At 38.1% G+C, this 24,646-nt stretch overlaps 1 protein-coding gene across 3 annotated transcripts in view; it reads right to left on the bottom strand.

The window, feature by feature from the left end:
• Nucleotides 1-24,646, bottom strand: part of daam1b (dishevelled associated activator of morphogenesis 1b) — a 108,793-nt gene that overhangs the window by 14,286 nt on the left and 69,861 nt on the right. For 2 of the 3 annotated variants that reach the window (XM_067416995.1, XM_067416997.1), the window contains exons 4-17: nucleotides 18,949-19,020; nucleotides 18,557-18,651; nucleotides 14,301-14,634; nucleotides 14,096-14,206; nucleotides 13,819-13,922; nucleotides 13,653-13,719; nucleotides 10,394-10,511; nucleotides 9,886-10,024; nucleotides 9,654-9,712; nucleotides 8,318-8,505; nucleotides 7,913-8,224; nucleotides 6,986-7,093; nucleotides 5,173-5,202; nucleotides 3,051-3,148 (exon numbers count right to left, since the gene is read on the bottom strand). In XM_067416995.1, the coding sequence (XP_067273096.1) occupies nucleotides 3,051-3,148; nucleotides 5,173-5,202; nucleotides 6,986-7,093; nucleotides 7,913-8,224; nucleotides 8,318-8,505; nucleotides 9,654-9,712; nucleotides 9,886-10,024; nucleotides 10,394-10,511; nucleotides 13,653-13,719; nucleotides 13,819-13,922; nucleotides 14,096-14,206; nucleotides 14,301-14,634; nucleotides 18,557-18,651; nucleotides 18,949-19,020 (1,835 nt within the window). The remainder of the gene's footprint in view (nucleotides 1-3,050; nucleotides 3,149-5,172; nucleotides 5,203-6,985; nucleotides 7,094-7,912; nucleotides 8,225-8,317; nucleotides 8,506-9,653; nucleotides 9,713-9,885; nucleotides 10,025-10,393; nucleotides 10,512-13,652; nucleotides 13,720-13,818; nucleotides 13,923-14,095; nucleotides 14,207-14,300; nucleotides 14,635-18,556; nucleotides 18,652-18,948; nucleotides 19,021-24,646) is intronic. The other variant, XM_067416998.1, reaches the window with a different exon arrangement.

The raw sequence follows: 24,646 nt of genomic DNA, 5'->3' as shown, positions 1-24,646 counted from the left end.
TAAATTAGATGCACCTGTTTGAGGTCGTTAGCTGCATAAAGACACCTGTCCACCCCATACAATCAGTAAGAATTCAACTACTAACATGGCCAAGACCAAAGAGCTGTCCAAAGACGCTAGAGACAAAATTGTACACCTCCACAAGGCTGAAAAGGGCTACGGGGAAATTGCCAAGCAGTTTGGTGAAAAAAGGTCCACTGTTGGAGCAATCCTTAGAAAATGGAAGAAGCTAAACATGACTGTCAATCTCCATCGGACTGGGGCTCCATGCAAGATCTCACCTTGTGGGGTCTCAATGATCCTAAGAAAGGTGAGAAATCAGCCCAAAACTACACGGGAGGTCTGGTCAATGACCTGAAAAGAGCTGGGACCACCGTTTCTGTTGGTAATACACTAAGACGTCATGGTTTGAAATCATGCATGGCACGGAAGGTTCCCCTGCTTAAACCAGCACATGTCCAGGCCCGTCTTAAGTTTGCCAGTGACCATTTTGATGATCCAGAGGAGTCATGGGAGAAAGTCATGTGGTCAGATGAGACCAAAATAGATAATTCCACTAAACCTGTTTGGAGCAAGAAGAATGATGAACACCATCCCAAGAACACCATCCCTACTGGGAAGCATGGGGGTGGTAGCATCATGCTTTGATGGTGTTTTTCTGCACATGGGACAGGGCAACTGCACTGTATTAAGGAGAGGATGACCGGGGCCATGTATTGCGAGATTTTGGGGAACAACCTCCTTCCCTCAGTTAGAGCATTGAAGATGGGTCGAGGCTGGGTCTTCCAACATGACAATGACCCAAAGGTTTTGGTTCTTCCGTGGCCTAGCCAGTCTCCAGACCTAAACTTAATAGAGATTCTTTGGAGGTTGCTCAAACTCCGTGTTTCTCAGCGACAGGCCAGAAACCTGACTGATCTAGAGAAGATCTGTGTGGAGGAGTGGGCCAAAATCCCTCCTGCAGTGTGTGCAAACCTGGTGAAAAACTACAGGAAACATTTGACCTCTGTAATCGCAAACAAAAGTCTACTGTACCAAATATTAACATTGATTTTCTCATATGTTCAAATACTTATTTGCAGCTGTATCATACAAATAAATAGTTAAAAAAATCATTACGATGACAATTTCAGACCCCTCCATGATTTCTAAGTGGGAGAACTTGCAAAATAGCAGGGTGTTCAAATACTTATTTTCCTCACTGTATATAGTTTATAGTCCTTTCTGATCTGTTCCTGTGCAACTGGCTTAGTAGGTTCAAATTCTTCTCTGACCGAATACTGTCGACACTGAGTAGATTAATATGAACTAAGCTCTAATTATTGAGCAATTATTGAACATATGTTACTCGTCAGTTTCATCTCCCTCTACCCAGACCACCATCTCACCCTCCACCGCCTTGTCGTCCAGCACCACATTTACCATTCTAAACCAACACAAATGACTCTACAGGCTTCCACTAGAGAAGTGAAACTATTTAAATCCCTGTGAATCTCAACTTGGGTGGTCCGTTCAGTGGCTGTACAATGGATTACACCCCGATCTCTGCTTGTGGAGAATCCTAAGAGACCATTTAGGGAGGACGAGAGTGTAATACACAACCACAGGCCGTGATCTACAGATGGGGCTGAAGTCAGCTGTTAATGTCCGCTAAAGAGGATCTCAGTGTCGGTCATTCACAAACTGTCATGAATACAATTTTGCAGTGGGGATTTGTTTTTGTTTTTCGTTTGTGAATCGAGCATTTTTGAAATTGGTCTGTTTCTTTTTTTTCATGTAGATGGGAGTTTTGCTTTATGAGAACCTTTGGGTGTTTGGGTCCCATGCCAAACCACAGTCAGTCAGTGAGCCGTCATATATCCGAGGCCGTCTGGATTGGCAGCTGTGACCAACTGTTACAGTTTGCTTTGTGGGATTTGTTTCATACAGAAAGTGCAGTCTTGAGGTAACAAACGGATATTTTAACCTAAAATAATAATTTGATCCTCTGGTATAAAGACAACATCACCACTGAGAAGAAAAACCCAGTGAGACCCTTAGATAATTCATATATTAAGCTCTGCATGGAACTTTAATTTCAAATCATTTTTACACTTCCGTCATATATGTGTTAAGCTATAAATGGGAGAAAACCCTAAATAATAATATTCACCAACCTAAAAGTTCTGCAACTTGTCCGAGGTCCACAGTAGTGTTTTTCTTCAGTATGTCATATATTTTATGCAGGGCTGGGTAGTAACTGATTACATGTAATCTAGATTAAATAATCAGAATCCAAAAATGTATGTAATTAGATTATATTATGTTTTAAAATACAGTTACTTTTTTATTGATTACATGTTATTTTCACAATGGCAGTACATTATTCATAATTCGTTGATTCTCCCTATTACTTATTTTTTATCTTTTAAATTTTTTTTTTGTTCTTGAGAAAATGTTTTCTCAACATTGCAACACTGCATACCTAACTCCTGGTTAACACATTAATTATTGATTCATCACTCAGTTTCAATCAATCTACACTATTTTCAATCAATTATTTTTTGATGGCTGTAAGCAGAATCAAATTAGCCAAAATATTGAATAAATGAGCACCCTAAGAGGCGGTAATGTGTTGAAATATGTGACTTCCAAACCACTGCAATTTGTGGAGCTTCTGCAAGCACAGAATCCTTGGGGATTTCCTCGTGTGTGCAAGTCAGGTATCGTTCCTGGCAATAACAACCAGGTTGTCAAGAGTGATTTTTATATTTAAAACTTTAATTAATGATGCATGTTTCCTTTAAATTTTCAGAGACCCATGCTGCATTGATTTACAAAGAATTTAAGGAAGCCACCTCATACATATATGAAGAAACTAAAGGGTGGTATATCTTTCATTGATAGGAAATGGTACAATAACTAAGGTGGAAGTTACAGTACCAAACCAGGACATAGGAACCACAAGGTTTAACCCACAGGATATTACATCTGGAAGTTAGTGAGGTCCACACACACACACATACGGCAGCCGGTGGTGAACTCATAGCCGGGTCAGACACATCACTCACCGTGAGAGAAGGATGTTGCAGTTCTGAGCCCGGCGGCCATCGATGACAGAGAGCTCTTTGACTTTTTTGGAGCTCAGCGCATCGTCCTCAGTCTCTTTCTGCAGTCATAAAGGAGATATATTTCACTCAAGAGCAACTTTAAAGATACAAATTCAACTAAAAGAATCAAAACATTCAAGACTTCTGAAATCTGAATTTCAAAATTATAATGAAACATTTTATATAAACGCTACATTAGATTGATCTGGAGCAAAATAAAAACAATTTCTAAATTTATATAATATCTAGATACTATGGAAGCTTGTTTCTGCCATGAAAAAAAAAGTATCTCACTATTTTTTCCTCACATACGTGAGCTTATAACTCATAATTTTGACTTTATTTCTTGTAATTGCGATCTAAAGTCCTGCAATGGGTCGGGTACCCGCATAAAAGGGGCTAAAACGGGTGGATTGTGACATTTTTTAAATTCACGGGCAGGGATGCGGGCGGATAATTAATTCCGTGCGGGCAGGTAGAAGCGAGGATGAAAAATATGTGCAATACTTCTGTGGTGAGGTGGAAGAGCGAGAGAGCGGGCGAGACCGAGGCGTGATGCGCGTCACCTGCGAGCCACACACCGGTCTCAAGTCCTCTCTTGAGGGAGCTCGGAGCCTCGAGGCATACAAGGACGACCGACACCAATAAAGGAGAGATCACCACCAGACCTGGATTTTACATTGAGTGTTTATGTTTTATTATGTGTGTGCGTGGCATTTATCCGTGAGTTGCTTCCCGTGCTACTTTCGTTTTTTGTTGTTGGTTAAAGTCTATTTAATGTTCGCCGGTTACCGCCTCCTTTTTTCCCCCTGAACATAATGTATTACAATTTCAAATTACCATTACACATGCAGGTCTCCAAAAATGGGGAAAAAATTGTGAGAAAAGAATCACAATGGAAATTTCTCGCAACTGCTATTTATAAAGTCAGAGTTGTGAGTTAAAAAGAGTGAGATAAGCAGTCACAACGTTAAGTTGTCACGATTGCGAATGATAAAGCCAGAGTGGTGAGTTATGAACTCACAATTGTGAGGGAAAAAAACTGTGAAATGAGAAGTTGAAAGGGAAAGTTCTCGCAATTGTGAGTTATAAAGTCACAATTTTGAGGAAAAAATGGTGAGATAAGAAGCTTCGATGGAAAGATCTCGCTATTGCGAGTTAAAAAGTCACAATTGTGAGGGGGAAAAAAACGGTGAGATAAGAAGTTGCGATGGAAAGATCTTATAATTGTGAGTGATTAATGCTGCCTTCAGGTGCTCTCGGAATTATCGTAAATACGAGTTTCCTAGGTAAAAATTGCACATGAATGCCATCACCTTTTGAAACTTGAATGCAATGATTTCGTAATCACGACTTCAGAAGTCAGAATTATCAAATTTCCGATGGCACGTAAAGGCAGCAAAAGTCACAATTGTGAGGAAAACAATGGAGAGATAAGAAGTTGTGATGGAACGTTCTCGCATTTGTGAGTTATAAAGTCACAATTTTGAGGAAAAAAATGGTGAGATAAGAAGTCACAATGGAAAGATCTCGCAATTGCGAGTTATAAAGTCTGAGTTGTGGGTCATAAACTGAGTCATAAAGTCAGAGTGAATTAGAAACAGTGAGGATAAGAAGTTGTGATGGAAAGTTCTCGCAATTGTGAGTGATAAAGTCCAAGTTTTCAGTTATAAACTCACAATTTTGAGGAAAAAAATGGTGAGATAAGAAGTCACAATGTTAACTTCTCCTGATTGTGATGGACAGTTCTCGAAATTTTGAGTTATAAATAAAGTTGTGAGTTATAAAAAATGATGAGATATAAAGTTGTGATGGAAAGTGAATGGAAAAAATGTATATAATATAAACTAGCAATTCAGATTTATTTTATTGAATTATTTATCGCAATTGCAAGTTATATAGTTCAAATTGCAAGATATTAACTCGCAATTCAAAAAAATATAAAAAAGTCGAAATTAGGCTACCTTGTTTTATTTTTTATTCTGTGGTGGAAACATGCTTCCATAGGATGTCAAATGAATGACAGAAAGAGTGAGGGGGGGAGATATGATGCAAACACTATTAGATATGTTCAACCACTTACCTGCTTGCTGTTATTGACCATAAAGAAGTCCTAAAAGGCAGGCAAGAAGCAAGGAAGACGCAGCACATGTTAGAGAGACAGAGTAGTCTAGTGAATTCAGCCAAGACAAACTCAAACAGGCATGATATGCACATGATGACATTATTGGAGTGGTGAATGGTGAGCGGGAGGGTGGATAAAAGCTGAGCTTTATGGGAGTCTGTATTTATGCAGAGTAAATGTGTGTGTGCACTGAAAGATGCATGCTAGTTGATCATGAATGATTGGTTAAACATCACAATCTACCTCTCCAATTCCACCTTTACGGGTGTATCAAATCTACGTGCTCCGCAATGGTCTTTTAGTTGCATGGTCAAGTAAACATGCATATCTTGTAATGAATTTTGGTATTTTTCTCAAATCTATTTATAATGTTAAAGCTACACAGTGTAATATTTCCCCCCCATCTAGCGGTGTAAAGGTATATGACCATCCAGTGAATGATAGTTTCTGTTCCTCTCAATTCCGACTTCGTTTTAACTCCTACGGTGGCCGATTTAGTCCAAGAATAACATGGCTTCCAGTTCGACCTCATCCATCCTCTTCAAGTGATGAGGTTACTTTAGAAAACTATTATAATTTGCAGTTATTTAATTTGTCAGTTAACATGTAGGTTATGACATCTATGTAAAATGAATAATAGTTTTACTTTTTCATAATTGTTTTACCATTTTATTGCTAACATCAGCTATCAGGTTCCCAGATGAATGCAAGCTAATCTTAGTAAAGTAACTTTTATCAGTGCTATCGTTATTCTGTATATTGTACGACATCACTAGCGTAAGGCAAAGTTTACATTGTAGGCTATATCATTTTCTCCGTGAGAAGAGATCAGTTGATGCGACGGAGGTGCGAGGGAGAGCTAGAGGTACGCGAAAGGCGAAGCTTGAATTTACGGGTATGTCCCTCTTTGGCTAATGTACTTTCAAGATGGAGGGGCAACATGGCGACCGGCATTCAAACCCCTCACCCGTATGTATTTTCAATGGCATATTATAAACTTACGAGAATACTTTATTACTTAAAAAAGTAAATATACATTAGGGAGCACATATATTTTTGAAAGAACTAAGTGTTTTTAGCTAAGAGTAAACTAAAAAAGTTACACAGTGTAGCTTTAAAGCCTGCAGGGTAAAAATAAAAAGCCGCAATTCTAATAAATAAAGTCACATTTATAAGAATTACTCACAATTGCAGGAAATACTTCCATTTTTTTAAGAATGAAATCACGGTTACAATAAATACGTTTTACATGATTTACACGGTTACATAAGATTTATAAATCGCAAGTCAAATCAGACATACAAAATTGTTAGAATTTGATGAAATTGGAGAGGTTTAATGAATATATATATATATTATTGTATTAGCATGCCTTCAAAAAGTTATTTTAAAACTAGCCTACAGTACTTAATGCATTGTTTTAAATGATGGGTAAGATTATACAAACCCAATGAGGTCCCAACCTTATTTTCTTTCTTTTTTCCCTCTAATTTGACTGTAAAGCCATATAAAATGTATGTAATCGCTTTATAATGCAACTAAGTGTGTGGTTTACCAGCCGTAATGAGGACGGTTTGCCAGTGTCTGCTTTTCATGGAAAGCTGCTGGTGATATCAATGCATTTTACAGTCTGCTAATTCAAACCCCATGCTCTGTGATGCAAGATTACCACGAGTAAATGTATGAATACCATGCATGAGAAACAGTAAATGCTTTGTGAGATCATCCTGGATAGGAAATAAAAACATGAAAACCAGCATAGTTTAGTGACCTGTTGCCTCTGATAGGCAGAGAATGTCTTCTCAATGTCCACCAAGTCTAGGATCTTAAAAACTTTGCTGTCGTCAACGTCTGCCCAGACTGTCCCCTCAAGCTTGTTCTGTGGGAGAAATTGGGAAATTTAACTCAATTACCATACAAGTTTAAAGTCACGTGTTTTAAGTCACATGGTATATTTTGTTCATTGTTAAACTCTGAATCTAACCTAAATAATGCATTGAGAAGTTCAAAAATACATTTGAAATCAAATGAAGACGAGAAAAAAAAAACATTAATAATCAGGAAAATAAATTAATAAATCAACATTTAATGCTAAATTGTTTAGAAAAAAAATTCTTAAAAATGTTTTTAAATAAATAAACTTTTCAGTGCTAAAATGTATAAAGAGATTAATGAGATTTAAAAGAAATAAACAAACAAACATTTTATTCAATGCTAAAATATGCAGATAAAAATAGATTAATAAAACATTTATTAATGAATGAATTAAATAAATCAATCAATCAATCAATCAATGCCAATGCTAAAGTGTAAAGATAAAATAGATTGAGATTGAATTTATTAACTAATACAACATTTATTTAACTTATTTATTAATTGATTTCATGAAATTTAAATAAATAAATAAAACAATTTCAATGCTAAAATATAGATAAAAATGGATTAACGACATTAATTGATTTCATGAAATTTATAAAATAAAAATAATTTTTTATACTTTTTATACTTTTTCATTAAAGTACAAATTTAAAATCTAGGCCCCTACAATCTATGACAAACTCAGACAACATTTAAGACAGTTTTGATACTAATTTGTGTCACTGGACTTCCAAATGTGTTTCTTGATTAAAAGCAGAGGCTTAAGAAACAGATTTTCTACTCTGACCCCATCCGCTTGAGTAATCCATGCCAGTCTCACCTCAGCGAGCTTGGCCCAGTTGAAGGACTTGAGCGGATTGGACGGCTGAGGAATGTTTTTCTTCTTTAGGGATGGTCCCATGGGAGCCCCTGGTGGAGGCGGAGCTCCGCCAAAAGGAGGGCGTCCAGGGGGTGGCGGAGGGCCGCCGGGGGGCGGTGGTGGAGGTGGCGGCATCATAGCGCTGCCCGGTGGAGGAGGTGGCGGAGGAGGCATCATGCCACCGGGTGGAGGTGGAGGAGGCGGAGGGGGTAACAGAGGTCCACCTGGAGGGCCAGGGATGGGAGGACCTCCAGGAACACTGGCTATCTGTCTCTACAAGAGGGACGAAAAGTGACAAGGCTTTATTAACGTTTGTTTCTGTAAAAAGAAAGCGACAGGTGTTTGTGTGTGACATCATCAGCCTACCGTGCTGAGGTCATGTAGTCTGGCGGCCATTTCCGCCACCTGCTGCTTGACTACTTTATGTTCGCCCATCTCTCTCTCCAACTTCTCTTTCATCTTGTTGAGCGTCTGCATCATCTCCTCCTTCTCCTGTGTTTTCGCGTCACACTCTCGCTCCTTCTTCTCCATCTTCTGTTGAAGCTCATGGTGGTCTGCAGGACAAAGAGGTCAGAGGTCAAAATTTTAGGTCAGATGTCTCCACAATGAAGACACTGAGTTCAAGCCAAGAGAATATATAAATAGGCTGCATTCAGGTTGTGACAGATTTATCATAATCATGAGACGACCACTCAGAGAATCAATTCTGAGCTTTTTTCAGTAAGCGTTATTTAATATAGCAACATTTACAATGCCAAATAGATCCCATGTGCCTGTTGGAGTTTTACATTAAATTAGTTCAACCAAAAATGAAATTGATGTCATTAATGACTCACCCTAATGTCGTTCCACACCCGTAAGACCTCCGTTCATCTTCAAAACACAGTTTAAGATATTTTATATTTAGTCCGAGAGCGTATGCAAGTGTATGCACACTATACTGTCCATGTCCAGAAAGGGAATAAAAACATCATCAAAGTAGTCCATATGTGACATCAGTTAGTTCATTAGAATCTCTTGAAGCATCGAAAATACATTTTGGTCCAAAAATATCAAAAACTAAGATTTTATTCAGCATTGTCTTGGGTTGTTTTCAATCCGCAAACAAAGATTCAAATGCTCATGAATCAGCGTATTGATTCATGATTCATTGGCGATCCGAATGATGAATCAATACGCTGGTTTATAACCGTTCTGATCTTTATTTGAGGATTGAAAACAACCCAGGAAGAGAAGACAATGCTAAATAAATTGATATTTTTGGACCAAAATGTATTTTCGATGCTTCAAGAGATTCTAATTAACTAACTGATGTCACATATGGACTACTTAGATTTTACCTTTCTGGACATGGACACTATAGTGTGCCTACACTTTCATTGAAAAAACAGAAAAGCTCTCGGACTAAATATAAAACATCCTAAACTGTGTTCTGAAGATGAACAGAGGTCTTTTGGGTGTGGAACGACATTAGGGGGAGTCATTAATGACATACATTTCATTTTTGGGTGAATTAATATATATATATAGTTTAATTGTCATTCTGCATGATATCATAATGTCCTAGTTATTATAATTAACAAATTGTAGTTTTTTGTGCAATTTATAAGTTTAACAAAGACATTTCCATTGTTGTTCAATCAGAATGGCAATCCTGACGTTACCTGTAAAAGAAATGTCAATGTGTAGGACATATGCTGACCTTTACGCATTTTTTCTGCCTGTTCCTTCCATTGTTTCACCTCATTTTCGTTGACAAGCCTGAAGGAGGGTAAGTGATGTGATTTCAGGAAAAGCTCATTATTTCAGTACAGATAATCTTGTTTTTTTGGGCAAAGACTTAATGAGGGCATTAAAAAGCATGCTATAATCACACCCCAGCAACATACGAATGCCAAAGAAAAAGTTGTCTAAAAACAAAAAAGCAAACTCACATTCGAACTACATTCTTTACATTGAAGTTTTCTAATGGCGTGACGTCAGGGTCGTGACCTTTGTCATTCTGCAGGACCATCTGTTGGACGATGCGGTCCAGGAGCAGCCAATACTGAACTGTGTTCCCACTTCTCTTATCTAAAACAAAGTGCATATTCACACAACAATATTTATAACAATGGTTTAATATATACTTGATTCTTATTGGTTAGTTGTGGAATTCTGCGGTTTGTACTCTATAATTGCCAAAAATTGAACAGTTTTAGCATTAATGAGGAGCTAACAGTACATTATCCTTTATTATATCCTTTAATATTTGGAGGGGAAAGTCTGCATAGCTTATAGTTAAGTAAGTCGAAACAGAACATTCCCAGCAGGAAAAAGTAAGCAAGCTATGGGACCTGTTAGAAAACCATATGAGTAAAAAACAACAGATGAAAGACAGATGCTGTCACTGTGTCACAATGGGGAAAGAGATGATGTTCGGAGGGACGGGTAAGCACTCACGAGGCATGAGCAGGCAATGATGAAGGACAGACATAAAGTGCGGATATGCATCTGTGTGGGCCATCTTCTTCCGTACAAGCTCAAACACCTGTGTCGCACTTTTCGTGTCTATATGCATCTGAAAAAAAAAGATAAATTCCACACAATAGTTTTAAGTCACAGGACATTATTTTAAATGTATTTTAAATTTAAAAATGTATCTTTGAATCAAAATAATATACAATTATAGTATAGACAATTAAAAATAATGATAAAAAATAATTATACATAACATATAATAAAACTAGTGCTGTCAATCGATAAAAAAAACTACTATATTAATCACTAACATTTTTTTTAATATTATAATACTTTTATAATGTAATAATTTACTTTAATTTTAGGTTAATCGTCAAATGTATATAGAAACTATTTGGTCACCCTTGTCATGTTTGGTTCGATTAAAACGAACCCTGGTGCGATTGCTCGTTTAGTGCGGTTCATTTGAACATATGTGAACGCTGCCATCCGAACCCTGGTGCGCACCAAACAAGACCCATCTTTTTAGCGGTCTCGGTCCGCTTCCAAACGAACTCTGGTGCGGTTCGATTGATAATATGAACGCAACACAGACCAAAGACATGTAAACGAACCAAAAACCAGACGTAATGTCACAAGATGCGACGCAGTCAGCTGATTTGACGACGCTGAAAGATTGGTGTATCCAAAATGAGTAACGTACGTTAGAGGGCAAACGTAGAGCAACGACGAAAGTGCCTCATCAATATTTAGTCCGACGAGCATGTTTCGAAAATGCTCGGGAAAAAAAACGCACAAAAAGCACCATTTGACGGTTCAGGCGACAGAACTGCCGTCTCTTTTGCATAAGAGACGCCCGTCTCTTTTCTGCATACAACGGATGAAATCCTGGTGCTGTTTTGAATGTTTTGAACATTTTATGAGCTCTTCATGAGTTCTCAGCGGGTAAAAATAATGCCATATGTACACGCATAAAATGATGGCGTTTAATCCAGCACACAGCATTGGTTTGAATGTTCGGTAAGCAAGCTCCTACATCATATAAGCCGACCAATCAGGTTATTACCGTCTGCCTATACCTTTGGTTCGGTAACTTTAGGTTTGCTGTTAAAAATGCTAGTGTGAACGCCAAGCAGACCAGGACTATATGTTTTGTTTTTGTTTTTTGGTCAGGACCAAACGGACCAAACTAACCGAACTACAAGTGTGAACGCACCCTTAGAGATAGTATTACTTGTTTAGAAACTTGTTTAATGCCATCTTTTCACTGACTCTAATACAGCTACTTTACTATAGCCATTCAATATTAGTGAAACGGAAAGCTATCAATTTAACATTTATTAGGCTTAAAAAAATATTACTTTTGCAAGTTAACTTTACCTCATATAAACCTTTAATAAACGTCATATTATTTATTTTTTTATTATTATTTTTGCCCTTCAAACTTGTCTAACATGTAGAAAATATACAGAAATTGTATAAAGTTAACAATCTGCACTTGTCTGGCTATCACCCGACCAAGCTCTATCTTTTAAAAGGAATACTTCCCCACTTTTTCATATTAAACTATGTTATTCCCTTAACTAAAACGAGTTGATACATACCTCTCTCGTCTCAGTGCATGCACTTAATAATCGCTCTGACGCGCGGTGACGATCTGATAGCATTTAGCTTAGCCCACTAAGCCCAGTTCATTCACTATGGTACCAAACAGAGATCAAGTTAGAAGCGACCAAACACCTCCACGTTTTCCTCATTTAAATACAGTTACACGAATAGTTAAACGATCACGTATGGTGACACAAAATAAAATGTGGCGCTTTTCTAAGCGGATTAAAAAGGAGAACTATAATGTATGGCGGAATAGCACTTCTGAGAGTACTTCGACTCGGCGCAGTAAAAAGTCCCGGCTAAAAAAATCCTCTCTCACATCCCCCCCTCCCCCCTATTGACAGAAATGAGAGAGTGAGGGGGAGATGTGAGGGAGGGAAAATGGGGAAAACGTCGAGGTGTTTGATCGCTTCTAACTTAGAGCGATTTAAGTGCACAAACTGAGACAAGAGAGGTATGTATCAACCCGTTTTAGTTAAGGTAATAACAGTTTAATATGAAAAAGGGTTAGGGTTAGGGTTAGGGTTAGTATTCCTTTAAGATTGAACATTGGTCTGGTGATTCTGCTCTGTATTTTCTACTGCACAAGACATAATTCAAATGACTCTGTATGTAACTGGATAGTCCTTCAACCAATCAGACCACAAGAGGCGTGATCAAAGGGCATTGATCCATTGCTTCTCAATCCGCCATCATGTTAAACTCGCCAATAGCGCCAGGTGGATAAGTCAGTCTGTGATTGGTTACCGCAAAAGTGTGACAGAAGCAGTAGAAATGAATGTACTGGTTTCCAGACTGAGCTGGTGGGCGAAATCAAATCGCCGGCAGATCAGGCTGGGTTTACCCAGTCTAAGTCTGCACTGCATAAATTAAATATGTGAAAAACGAAATAGATGAATCTGTATTAAAGTTACAAAAGTTCTTTAGTGAAGAGCAGTGAGTAATTATCTCTGTTCCCTTTGTTCTTTGATTAACATTAATGACAGACAGCATTAGGGCCGCTGTCACTTTAAGACCTGACGCTGCACATGACTCGGATCTCACACACATCTAATTTTCTCATCAACTCTTTACTTTAAGACTTGATTAAATTCCTTTAAGACCGCTCTTATGAGGATACTCGACAAAACGGCATTCTGGCATAATTGTGTATGTTATTGTTCGTTCAAGCGCAATAGAGAACTCTGGCGCTGTCTGTGCGTACGAAACTGGCGCAAGTCTTTCTGTGTGTTGTGTGTGTGTATGTATGTGTGTGTGTGTGTGTGTGTGTGTGTGTGTGTGTGTGTGTGTGTGTGTGTGTGTGTGTGTGTGTGTGTGTGTGTGTGACAGACAGAACATTCACAGACAGCGTGTTCTCTTTTGTCTTGTTGCACTTGAATGGTTTAAAAGCATTTGCATGAATGTGAGCATGATCCCATAATGTAATTTTGAAGGAAATTAGAAAAAATAGATGCTGCGTTCGATATTGCTAAGAGTAACCGAATGTGTTAACACGTTAACGTTGACAGCACTAATATATATATATATATATATATATATATATATATATATATATATATATATATATATATATATATATATATATATATATATATACAGTACATTTTGTGTTATTTTTTGATCTACTCACAGACTCAAAGCGCCTGGATAACGTGAGCTCATCATCATTTCTCAGCATCTCAAAGTAATCCAAATGCCTGAGGACACACACACAAAAAGAGTTACAGCATGTAGCAAAATCAAAAAGTTTAAACTTGCTGGATAATAAATCTAAAAGTGAGCCATCTGGACTTTACCTGTCTAATGTAGAATTTTCATGTGACCTGAGTTTGTCAATGATGGGCTGAATCCCCAACATGAGGAACTCGTATCGTAAATGAACCCGGAACTCAAGGCTGGCCTACAGGATAGTTACATCATTTTTATATACAACACTTTCTTAAATGTTAACTATTGGATGAGACATTCCTTTAAGAACAAAAATGAGAGTTATTTTGGTAGATGTGTACAGAGGAAAGCACAGTTCTGGAATTAAAAACTGGGTGGAGTGTGGAAACAGCTGAATTATCTTACTTCTCCAGCTCCTTGGCTTAACACAGCGTTAATGAAGGACATAATGGCCGTTTTCAGGCTGACCTCGTCCCTGTACCGCCCTGTACTCTTGTCCAGATCATTCAGCAATGTCTGTGACCAAAAAAGAAAAGACATGGGATTAGCGTTTATCCTGATACATACTCGCTTGCTGCTTTGGTTTAGGGTTATAAACAAAGCAGCCCACCTGAAACCGTGTGCGCTCACAAGAGAACTTCTGATAGTGCAGCATGGCCTCCAGAATCTTCTTGTGGCCTCCCGGCACTAAACACACAGCACCCATGATCTCCAGCACCGCCACTTTGGTCTTGATGTTCTCGGTGGCCAGACTCTGAGCGATGATGTTGATGCTCTCGGTGTGGGAGAGCACGTGTGCGCGGCCCTGGGAGTTGTTCATCAGGGCTTTGATGCACCCGATGAGGGAAGTGTGGATCTGAGACTCAGTGGTCTCGTAATCCATGCTCTTCAAAAAGTTCAGGATGCACGTCAGGCCGTCCAGATCAATGAACCTAGTTACAAACCTGTGAGGAATCAATTCAGCTGTTCGTTAAAGACCTTTCTCACTTGTAAAACATTTTATAAGTCATGAGAAAAAAAGGTGTCATATTATACATGTGTTCAAAATGGATTTTTCCAGATGTCAACTTATGTTTTCAAAAGTTAAAGGAACTGTAAGTAAGAAATGTATTTCAATTAATAATAAAATGACACTGATATGTCACTAGACATTAAGAAATCATGTTAATTTCAAATACTTATATCACTGACAACAGTAGTCCGGCCAGGAAATTGTCATTTAAAAGTTGTTGTTGCAGCCCTCAACTGACGCTGACCCCTCTACAGTAATTTGAAAGTGATTGCAGTACCAGTTTTGGCCACAATCTTACATACACTTCCTTTAATAATGTTTTTCACTTATAAAAGATCTATGAACTACAGTAGTGCCCAAAAAGTGATGTTCAGCTAAGGAAAATTGACATTTCACACTTTATTCACATTATTACAAATTGTTAAAGAATTGCATAGATGTGCTTGGAGTCTATTGTTTTGTTTGTGATAATGCAATCGAAAATGCTAAATTGTGCAGACATAATTTTTGTCAAGGCTGTCATAAAAAATAAGTATGAACACTTGGGAAAACAAACGAAACATGGAACGAAACATTTTTTTTTTGGCCAAATCATTTGTCAGATAAATAACTCAATTAAGTTAAGTGTTTTGTTCCTACCTCATATTTAATAATCTGTTCCTACCTCATATTTAATAATTATATATATATATATATATATATATATATATATATATATATATATATATATATATATATATATATATATATATATATATATATATATATATATATATCCAAGAGAATTCATTATGTTTTAAAATATATTCAAATAGAAAAACTGTTATTTTACATTTTAATAATATTTCACAATATTACTTTTTTGTATTTTAAAGAAAATACATACAGCTTTGGTGAGCACAAGACTTCTTCTAAAAACCTAAAAAAATCGTACATATATTTCTATTTTATCTATTAGCTAAAGTGAAAAGGTGGAGATGGGGAGTAGATGGTGCCAAATCAAATGGGCTGGATTCAAACCCACATTAAATCTGCAACATGAACACCACAACTCAATGTGTCTGGAGGGTGTTCTCAGAAAACAAATAGTCAATGTGAAAATGATCAACTCCACAGGGAGGTGATGAATGCGAAACAATATATCACATCAGTAACTAGACTGATTTATGGCCCATATAAAGCATTTTACTTTAAATACAATTGGCAAAACTGCAGCCTGAACATTATTAGGCACAAAGAGGGCTGGAGTGTGTTGACCTGAGCCTTGCAGAGCCCTGATGACCTGACCCCAGGATCAAATGGTCAGAGCAGGAACCACTAATCAAACGCACGTGTCCGTGAGCATCTGTGCTTGATGAAAGTAATCTAATTTGCATAATGAGTCCCAAATCACACACCATAAGGGAAGCGTTTGTTAAATAAGAGAGTGAGGAGCTTGCCAATGGAAAAATCAATGACGTGTTAAATAAAATATTGCCTTTAGACAGCTGTGCATAACTTCAAGTAAAGTCAATAATGCCAGCAATTTTCTTTTATTAAATAATCAAATATGGACCATTTAAGATATAAAGTGGACAGAAACTGTATTTACAGTACTGTAAAATTTTTTTTAATGTTTTTGGAAAGAAAGTCTCTTATGTTCACCATGGCTGCATTAATTTGGGCAAATTTACATTACAGTAAAAACAGTAATGTTGTGAACTATTATTACAATTTAAAATAATGGTTTTCTATTTCCAGTGGCGTAACTTACTAATGATGGGCCCCAGTGCAGGCTATGCAGTTAGCCCCCCCCCCCCCCCCCCCCCCAAACCAAGCATATGTAACACTTTAGGGTCATGTTTCATTTCTATATCAGGATATCGGTTGTTTATTATAATTTACAAATCAAATATTAATGGCTTATTCTGTGTCACCGTAGGGCCTACATCCCTTAATCATAAAAAAGACACTCTTTTATAATCAGTAAGATTCCAAATGTGAGTTATTTAGGGGGGTTTGGGGGCATGCTCCCCCGAAAAAATTTAGATTTCTAGGATCTACATATGTGCATTTTAAGATGTTCTGAAGGCCAAAAAAAGTAGATAACAATATTACTAAAGACTCATCAAGATGGACATGTTGACATAGGCTACTTTTTTGTGAGTTTGTTAGGGGGTTCTAACATGCTCCCCCGAGAAAATTTTGATTTCTATGATCTACATATGAGCATTTTAAGATGTTCTTTTAAGATAATCTACTTACTTAATTTACTATTTATCAAAGTTTTAAGTTTATTAAAATCACAATATGAACACATTCAATACTAATCTTATGCCCAATACAGGCTGAAAAAGCTGAGTTAAAAAAAATATATATATTTACTGAATGTTAAAAATAGAATTATATTAATTTACAATAAATACACATTTATTATTAATCTTATGCCTAATCTGATGAAAATGGCTTTGTTAATATTTCTTGTTCGTTAATTAGGCCTACATTATGAATCACATAGGCATATTTCCAGTTAAAAATGTCTAAAAATTAGACACAACAAGTTTATTCATTCGCCTAAATATTTTTTTCTTTTGATTAACATTTCTGACTTAAAGCAGCAGCTGTCAAACATGAATGTTTAGTTTAGCTGCATTTATCTTACTTGACGTCGAGTTGCGCTCCTAAAAAAAAAGTGCGCTCAGCCTCAGCAGTTTCTGTGTTACCATAAAACCCGCCTTCTCTGATTTGATTGGTTTTATCAAATATTTTGACATTGACGAGCGGTGACAGACCAATGACGCTCAGATTCACACACACACACACACACACACCTCTGCTTCTGACGTGCGCTGCGCTCTGCTCAGAGCCGCTACGGATTGGAGAGACAGGCTAAAAAACGGGACGAAGCCCACATTTCAGACGTATTGTTTCGGTGATGAAAGTCTTTCGGCCAAGAAGGCACAGAGAGAATTCACTTGGTCCATTTTCGCCCGAATATTTGATATGAATAATAATAATAAATTATATTATGGGCTATTATTTAAACATAAATATGAAACTAAATAGGCTACGGTTTCTTTAACCCTCTGGCTGAAGAACGCACGTACCGGCTGTTTTTTCCCCCTCACGAGTCATGACGGGGGATAGCCTATAACTCGCAATACTCCGTAATTTTTGGCCATACAGATAAATGTGAGACATAATTATAAATACTAATTGTCCACTTTTATTTGTGTACACTCACATAACAACAAAACTTCTGCGAGAATCTGAAACTCGGTGAATACATGACATAAACATGAAACATACGCCCAAAGAAAGCTTGAAATCGCTAGATTTAAATCAAATAATTCACATTTTATAGTGAATTGTGGAGCTCACTGGCATAGAGCGGAATATCTAGCGGAGCGTCACGCAACTGTGCTCCGCTCACACGCTGAAAAAGGTGGTCAGTAGCCTATCCTAAGCGTGACGGTAGAGCGCGACAGCCGTGTGAAATCTGAAACCAGTGCTTTTCATTTGAAATGTGAGTGTCACAATATTCTGCGGAGTCACTTTGTCGCCATGGGCCCGTTTGCAATGTGGGCATGGGCCCGTGTGCGCTGCGGGCCCCCCTGCCGCACGGGCCCCAGTGCGGCTGCGCTGCCTGCACTGTCTGTTACGCCCCTGTCTATTTCAATATATTTTAAATTACTCATCCAATTTTATGATTAAACCAGTCTTCAGTTTCACATGATCCTTCAGAAATCATTTTAATTTTCTGATTTTGTGCTCATTATTATAAATGTATCAATTTATATTAAAATATAAATGTCTTCACATTATAAAAAACATAAGATAATTTAATTAGATAAAAATACTATCAGTATGCAGACCTCATGGGTTGTGTTCGCAGTGCCGTTTTAAGGCTTTCAATGGTCTTGTTGCGTTCCTCCTCTTCTTCCTTCTCCAAGGCCAACAGAGTCTTCCTCTGTAAAATAAAATGAGATGCAATGCTTACACTAGAAGCACATATTAGCCAGCTACGGTGTACATGTCTAAGCATGGATAAATGCCAAATGCAAATGTAATATAGAATTAGGTCGTGTCCAACAAAGCGCCTTTTTCCAGTGTATTTTTTCCCAATTGTTTTAAAGCTGGCTAAAATGTTTTGGAGGCCTTAGGGCAACCACTAACAGCTCCAATCACCATTGTTTTAAGAAATTACCATATCAGTGAACAGTTCATGGATATTAAAAGAAAAAGTCTTCAAAAATGACATACTTACAGCTGCCATTGAATTGAGCTGGTCAATGTAGAACTCTGGCCAGCTAGTAGCACCTTTATTCTCCTCTTGTTCCTGAGAGAAATAAAAAAAAATATTATTAAAAAGCACAGAATGAACACACTTTACCTTTAAATGCCGTGTCTCAGGGATCTCACATCAGGCAGACGTGAACATTATATACGCGCGAGCTCAATTTTGAATCGACTTCTGACAGAAGAGCTGCACGATGAGTGTATTTTGTAGCACAGGGTGAAATCAGTATGTACATTCACGATTTGAGGGAAATATACATTTAATCGCCGCTGACAGGCGTCGAATGCCGCCGTCGGTGTATATGGGTTCAAATTTTAAAGGAGCGGAGCATCCGTTGCGAAGCTCAGTGCCCTTAAAGGGGCGATCACTCAGCACCACGACTCGTCTTTATAACACTAATATTGAGCACCCCTATATTGCCAGAATGGTATGATCCTCGTTTCATAACACCCGCGAAGATTCGACCATGAGATCAGTGGTCGAATCCGGTCCTGCATATCGATGCATCGAATCTTCGACTATTAGGGGTCACCCCTACTCCCTAATATAGGGTTTTTCCCCCATAAGTTTTGCTTTTAAATCTATATTTAGATATTATGAAAATATAAAATTCAAGAAAATATTTTTGTCAAAGTATGACACTTTTTGTACTGAAGTATGAAGTAGGAAAAGTCAACAAGTCTCATTGAACAAGAAGACCAATTGCAAAGAATTACACAAAGCAAGAGTGCTCCTTTTATATTCGAGTGGTACATTTTTCATCCTATAAAAATTAGGTTGTTAAAAAATGCATCTCAACTCAAGCTCAGTGCTTTACTGTCAATTGTGCATTTCCAAGAAGTAAACATGTTATAGTATTAGTAACTGCACTCATTAATGGAAAACAATAATAATTTTATGATTAAATTGCCTTTGTGATTAACAATCCCCCTGTCCCCCCTCAGCAGTTTCTGGCACCTCCATCTGTAGAACTTAATGACACCGGTGGCACTGCTCTCAAGTGTTAGTCTAGAGCCCTGTTCAAGCATGTCAGCATGAGTATATTGAAAAACAACGCAAACACAGCTCTTGTTTTGACTTCAAGCACACGTCATTAATCCACGCTGTCCTCTGAATGATGCCGATCCGAGTGCACACAACAGGAACATGGCACTGGGAATAGAGGAATGTGAAACAACATATCAGGAATGAAATGGGAAGGAAAATGTGGTTTCGGAATGTTATTGGGAATGACATAATTTGGACACTTCAGTGGGAATGAGACGTTCCTAACGCTGCAGCAATGAAAAATGATCTTTATCTTGAAAATGATCTTATTTTGATACCGGCCAGTTGTGCGAAACCAAATATTCAGCTGTCAAAAGTGTGAATTGGCTTATCTGAGAGGCATTTATTTATTCTGTTGCTCCTTTAGCATTTAGATTTTTTGTTGTTGTTGCAATGACAGTACATCTTATTTCTTTGGCTTCTTTTTCTTTGCATCATTTGTCTTTGTAGTTTGAAGCTGGGATTTAACCAAAGTATCAGTTCATTCACTGCTTACTATTATATGTAAGCGGAGCAGATAACATGCAATAAGATTCACACTGACTGCATCTATTCCCAGGTGAACATCCCCCAACACATACACACTTTCCCAAACATACCGACTCAGAAAAGGCAGATCTGAAAAAGGAACATCACGTTCAAAGCACTGGCAGAAATAGCACACGCTTTAAGTAGGCCAGCAGAGATTCACAGACACTAGAGAAACAACACAGCTCCCAGATCGAGCCAATGCCGCATTAGCTGAAAATGCAGTAAGATTCAGAAGACAAGAAGGAAAGCAGGGAGCTACATAGGGAGTAATGAATCAAAAGCGAGTGGAACTTGTGAAGTGTGACAGCTTCCCTCTCAAAACAAGCATGGGCTGCCCGCACAGCCACTAATAAGGAGTTTAATTGTGGCTTATGTTCACCAAACACAGGAAAGGAAAAAAATCTGGCATAGCAATCAGCTCCTTGGAGCAACTGTGTGGGATGTTTAACACCCGGCTCTGCCAAGACTTTCGGGAGATGATGGCACCTCACAAACAGGCATCTGTTGGGATAAACAGGGAGTTTTGAGTGCCGGCCTGGAGACCGGTAAACTTGCACCATCCTGCATATTTCTCTTTAACTCCCAACTTCCCATTTGGCCTTAATGAGCAAAGCATTAACATGGACCTCTGTGGAAGGACTTCCCTCTGCCCTCTTCCCATGAGCACTTCATTCTCAGACAGACATGTCATAACGACTGTGATATTGTTGGCTCAGGTTGGTTTGGAGAGGCAATCTTTCTAGGAACCATCAATGCTTCAGTGTCTTCAGTTCAGATAATTACTATTTCACAAAATCAGTTAAGAGGGAGATGAATCATAGCCTGGCTCTGCCCTCCTACGTACTTCCGCTCAATTTCATTTTCCTTCAGTACTACGTCTGGGACTGCGGTGTATTCTTAGGTTTTCTCCGAACAAATTTGTACCGGTCCAATCAGCGAACAGAGGGAGTGGCTGAGAACGACGACCTTGATGTCATGCGCTAGTTTGAGTTGTAGTTCAGTAATGGCGGCGGAGAAAGATGCAAAGAAAACTATTCATTCCGTTGTGGCACCGCTGCCGAATGTTAAAGCCGGAGCAATAACAATCTTTGCTGGGGATTGTTGGTGGCCATGATGTTGTGGCCCTCCTCCCCAACAGGGGGAATTCGGGAAAAGTTTGATTTTCCAGCTCGCTCAGTTAGTGATGAAGGAGTTGCTGAAGCTATTTTGACGGTAACTGTTTTTCGTGGGGTCGGAAGGTATTGCCATCATTTAAGTTACAGGGACTGGTCAGTTATTTTATTGCCGTCCGTCTCCCATGTAAAAATCCCCGGCCGAGTTACCTACTGCTTTTGACAAACACCAAGGTCGTGTGGTGATGTAATAGCTGTCCGAATCCAAGAATATATCACTTCAAAATTCACTGTTTGTAATCATTTTTGACCACTGCAGAACACCATACGGTTGCTTTGCTGTTATTAGGAAGCATTTCTAGACTTGTATTTCTTTAAAATGCTGGCAAGTATTTACAACAGCAATATATTTCATCACCGCTCAAAAAATTAAAATAAAAGCACTTAAACATTTGAATTGGTCTGTTTTTTATAGCAGCATTTATTATCATACCAAGCATATGACATTTTATTCACAGCATACAATCATGCTACGGACCACGTGAGCAGCGCACTCCCGATCACAAAACTCTCCCCTCCACCGTGCCGTGAATAAATCACAATCCGAATGCACGAGTTTTAGGTTTTATCCTATGGTTTTATTACTGAGGTGGCCTGCACAAGTGCACATTTATGTTGCCGGATTCGTGTGAAACAGGCGAAGGGCGCATGGCATACGTCACGACCAAACGTTAGCGATTGGTTATGGCAGATCCAGAGTAGCTCAGGGCAGATCCAATAGTTTTAAACCTCAACATAATGCCCGCCTTCACGGAAATAAACCCTTGTCAATGGAGAGCGGCCAGACTCTATGTACAAATGAAATGTACAAGAGTCTGGTAAGACCAGGATAGATGAATCAGCCCAAAGATGATCACAAAAATGATCAACAAACTGAGTGAGATAACACTCAGTAAATTTAAAACACACTGCTAAACATAAGCACCAACAATTAGTTGAAAAAAACTCAATTGTTGCATAGTGACAAGATTGTATAGCCAGGTTGTCATTTACATATTTGTATGACAATTTTGGGATATCACAAAAAAAAATTGCTGGATGAAAACAAAAGGAATTTTCAGTATGAAAATTCGGTCTTGATTTCCGCATCCAATTTGTCTGTTCTGATCAACGTGTTTAAAATTCAGCTGACAGGCAATTTCATTCTCTGACAGTAAGTGGCGCTTTTAGAAATGTAGAAATACCCTGGTTACCCCCATTGCTATCCTGTTCCTCAAACAACATCATAACAAAATTAAAAAAACAAGAGAGTCAGATCTGGATTTTTCCTTTGCTATTTACGGTCACTTAATAAATAGCCCATCCATGAGCGCCACCAAGTAGTTTTATGCATGTTTTATATATGTGACCGTGTGGTCTGATCAAAAGGATGAGCTACTGTAACTCAAACTGCTCAAGAAGTTAATGCTGGTTCTGATAGAAAGAACCAGCATTAATGTCAGAAAACACAGTGCATCGCAGTTAGTTGCGTATGGGGCTGCATAGCCGTAGACCATCCAGGGTGCTCATGCTGACCCCGGTACACCACTGAAAGTGCCAACAGTGGACAGGTGACCATTAGAACTGGACCACGGAGCAATGGAAGAAGATGACCTGGTCTGATGAATCACATTTTCTTTTATATTACGTGGATGGCAGGGTGCATGTGCACTTACCAGGAGAACACATGGCACCAGGATGCACTATGGGAAGAAGGCAAGCCGGAAGAGTCATTGTGATGCTTTGGGCAATGTTCTGCTGGGAAAACTTGGGTCCTGCCATCCATGTGGATGTTACTTTGACATGTACCACCTAATATGCTAATGTTTCATTCACTAAATTCACAACTCAGAAGGAAACAGCCAACGTTGACTGCAGCCCTAGAGGTCTAATCTTTCACATCGGCCGGACAGCGATGGGTCAGAGATTCACTCTGCTCATTTGAACCTACTTGTCTATGTATTTGTTGGCTCACTGCCCAAGGAACTCAGGCAAAAAGCTTGATAGCCCCTGACTTAGAAAATAAACAAGATCAAGACTTTTCCTCTTCTGCCCATCCACCATTAACTTCTTATTTTATGAAAACACTGACTGCTTCAGCAAAGAGAAAGAGAGTAAGATTACAACAGCATCTATTTATTTTGTAGAAATCAGAAAGCTCTGATTACCAATGTTTATTTCTCCACAATGGGGACAAGTGAGGCGAGTCAAATGATATCCACATTGACTATTCTTAATCGTCCTTTGCCAGGAGCAGGACAGCTGATAGCTGGAGCTTTGGTCTTCAGCCAGGAGAGACATTGAGATCAGGGCACAGGTGAATAAATCACTGCACAGCACACCGTACAGAAAGAGATGTCAGCCAAATTGTTTGGATTTGTTTTGATTGGGAATCAAACTTAAAATAGTCCTCGCCCTTCACAGGGGTATAAGAGTGCAATATTTAATCCTTCCAGAAGCACTAAAGAGAATATCATGACTTAAAGTGGCTATTTTGTGTACATTTGTGTTTTCCTTGAAGTTTGTTGACTTTGCTCATGTACAGCACTTTGGTCAGTCTTGAGTCTTGAGCTCATAGATTTACGAATTAAAATATATGTTTGCTACTTGTACATTCATTTGGGGTTGGTAAGATTTTTTAATATTTTTAAAATAAGTCTCTTATGCTCCCCAAGGCTGCATTTAATTGATCCAAAATTCAGCAAACCGTAATATTGGTAAATGTTATTACAATTTTAAATCACTTTTAATATATTTTCAAATGTAATGTACTCCTCTGATGGCTAAGCTGAAATTTCAGCATCATTATTTCAGCCTTCAGTGTCACATAATCATTCAGAAATAAAATCTCATATGCTCATAAATTATTATTTTTTTTAAAATTATATATATATATATTATTGAAAAAATGTTTTTATATATTTTTTGCAGAAACT

Source organism: Pseudorasbora parva, chromosome 15 (assembly GCF_024679245.1).
Source record: "Pseudorasbora parva isolate DD20220531a chromosome 15, ASM2467924v1, whole genome shotgun sequence".
NCBI classification, from domain to species: domain Eukaryota; kingdom Metazoa; phylum Chordata; class Actinopteri; order Cypriniformes; family Gobionidae; genus Pseudorasbora; species Pseudorasbora parva.
This window is presented reverse-complemented; position numbering and strand designations above follow the sequence as displayed.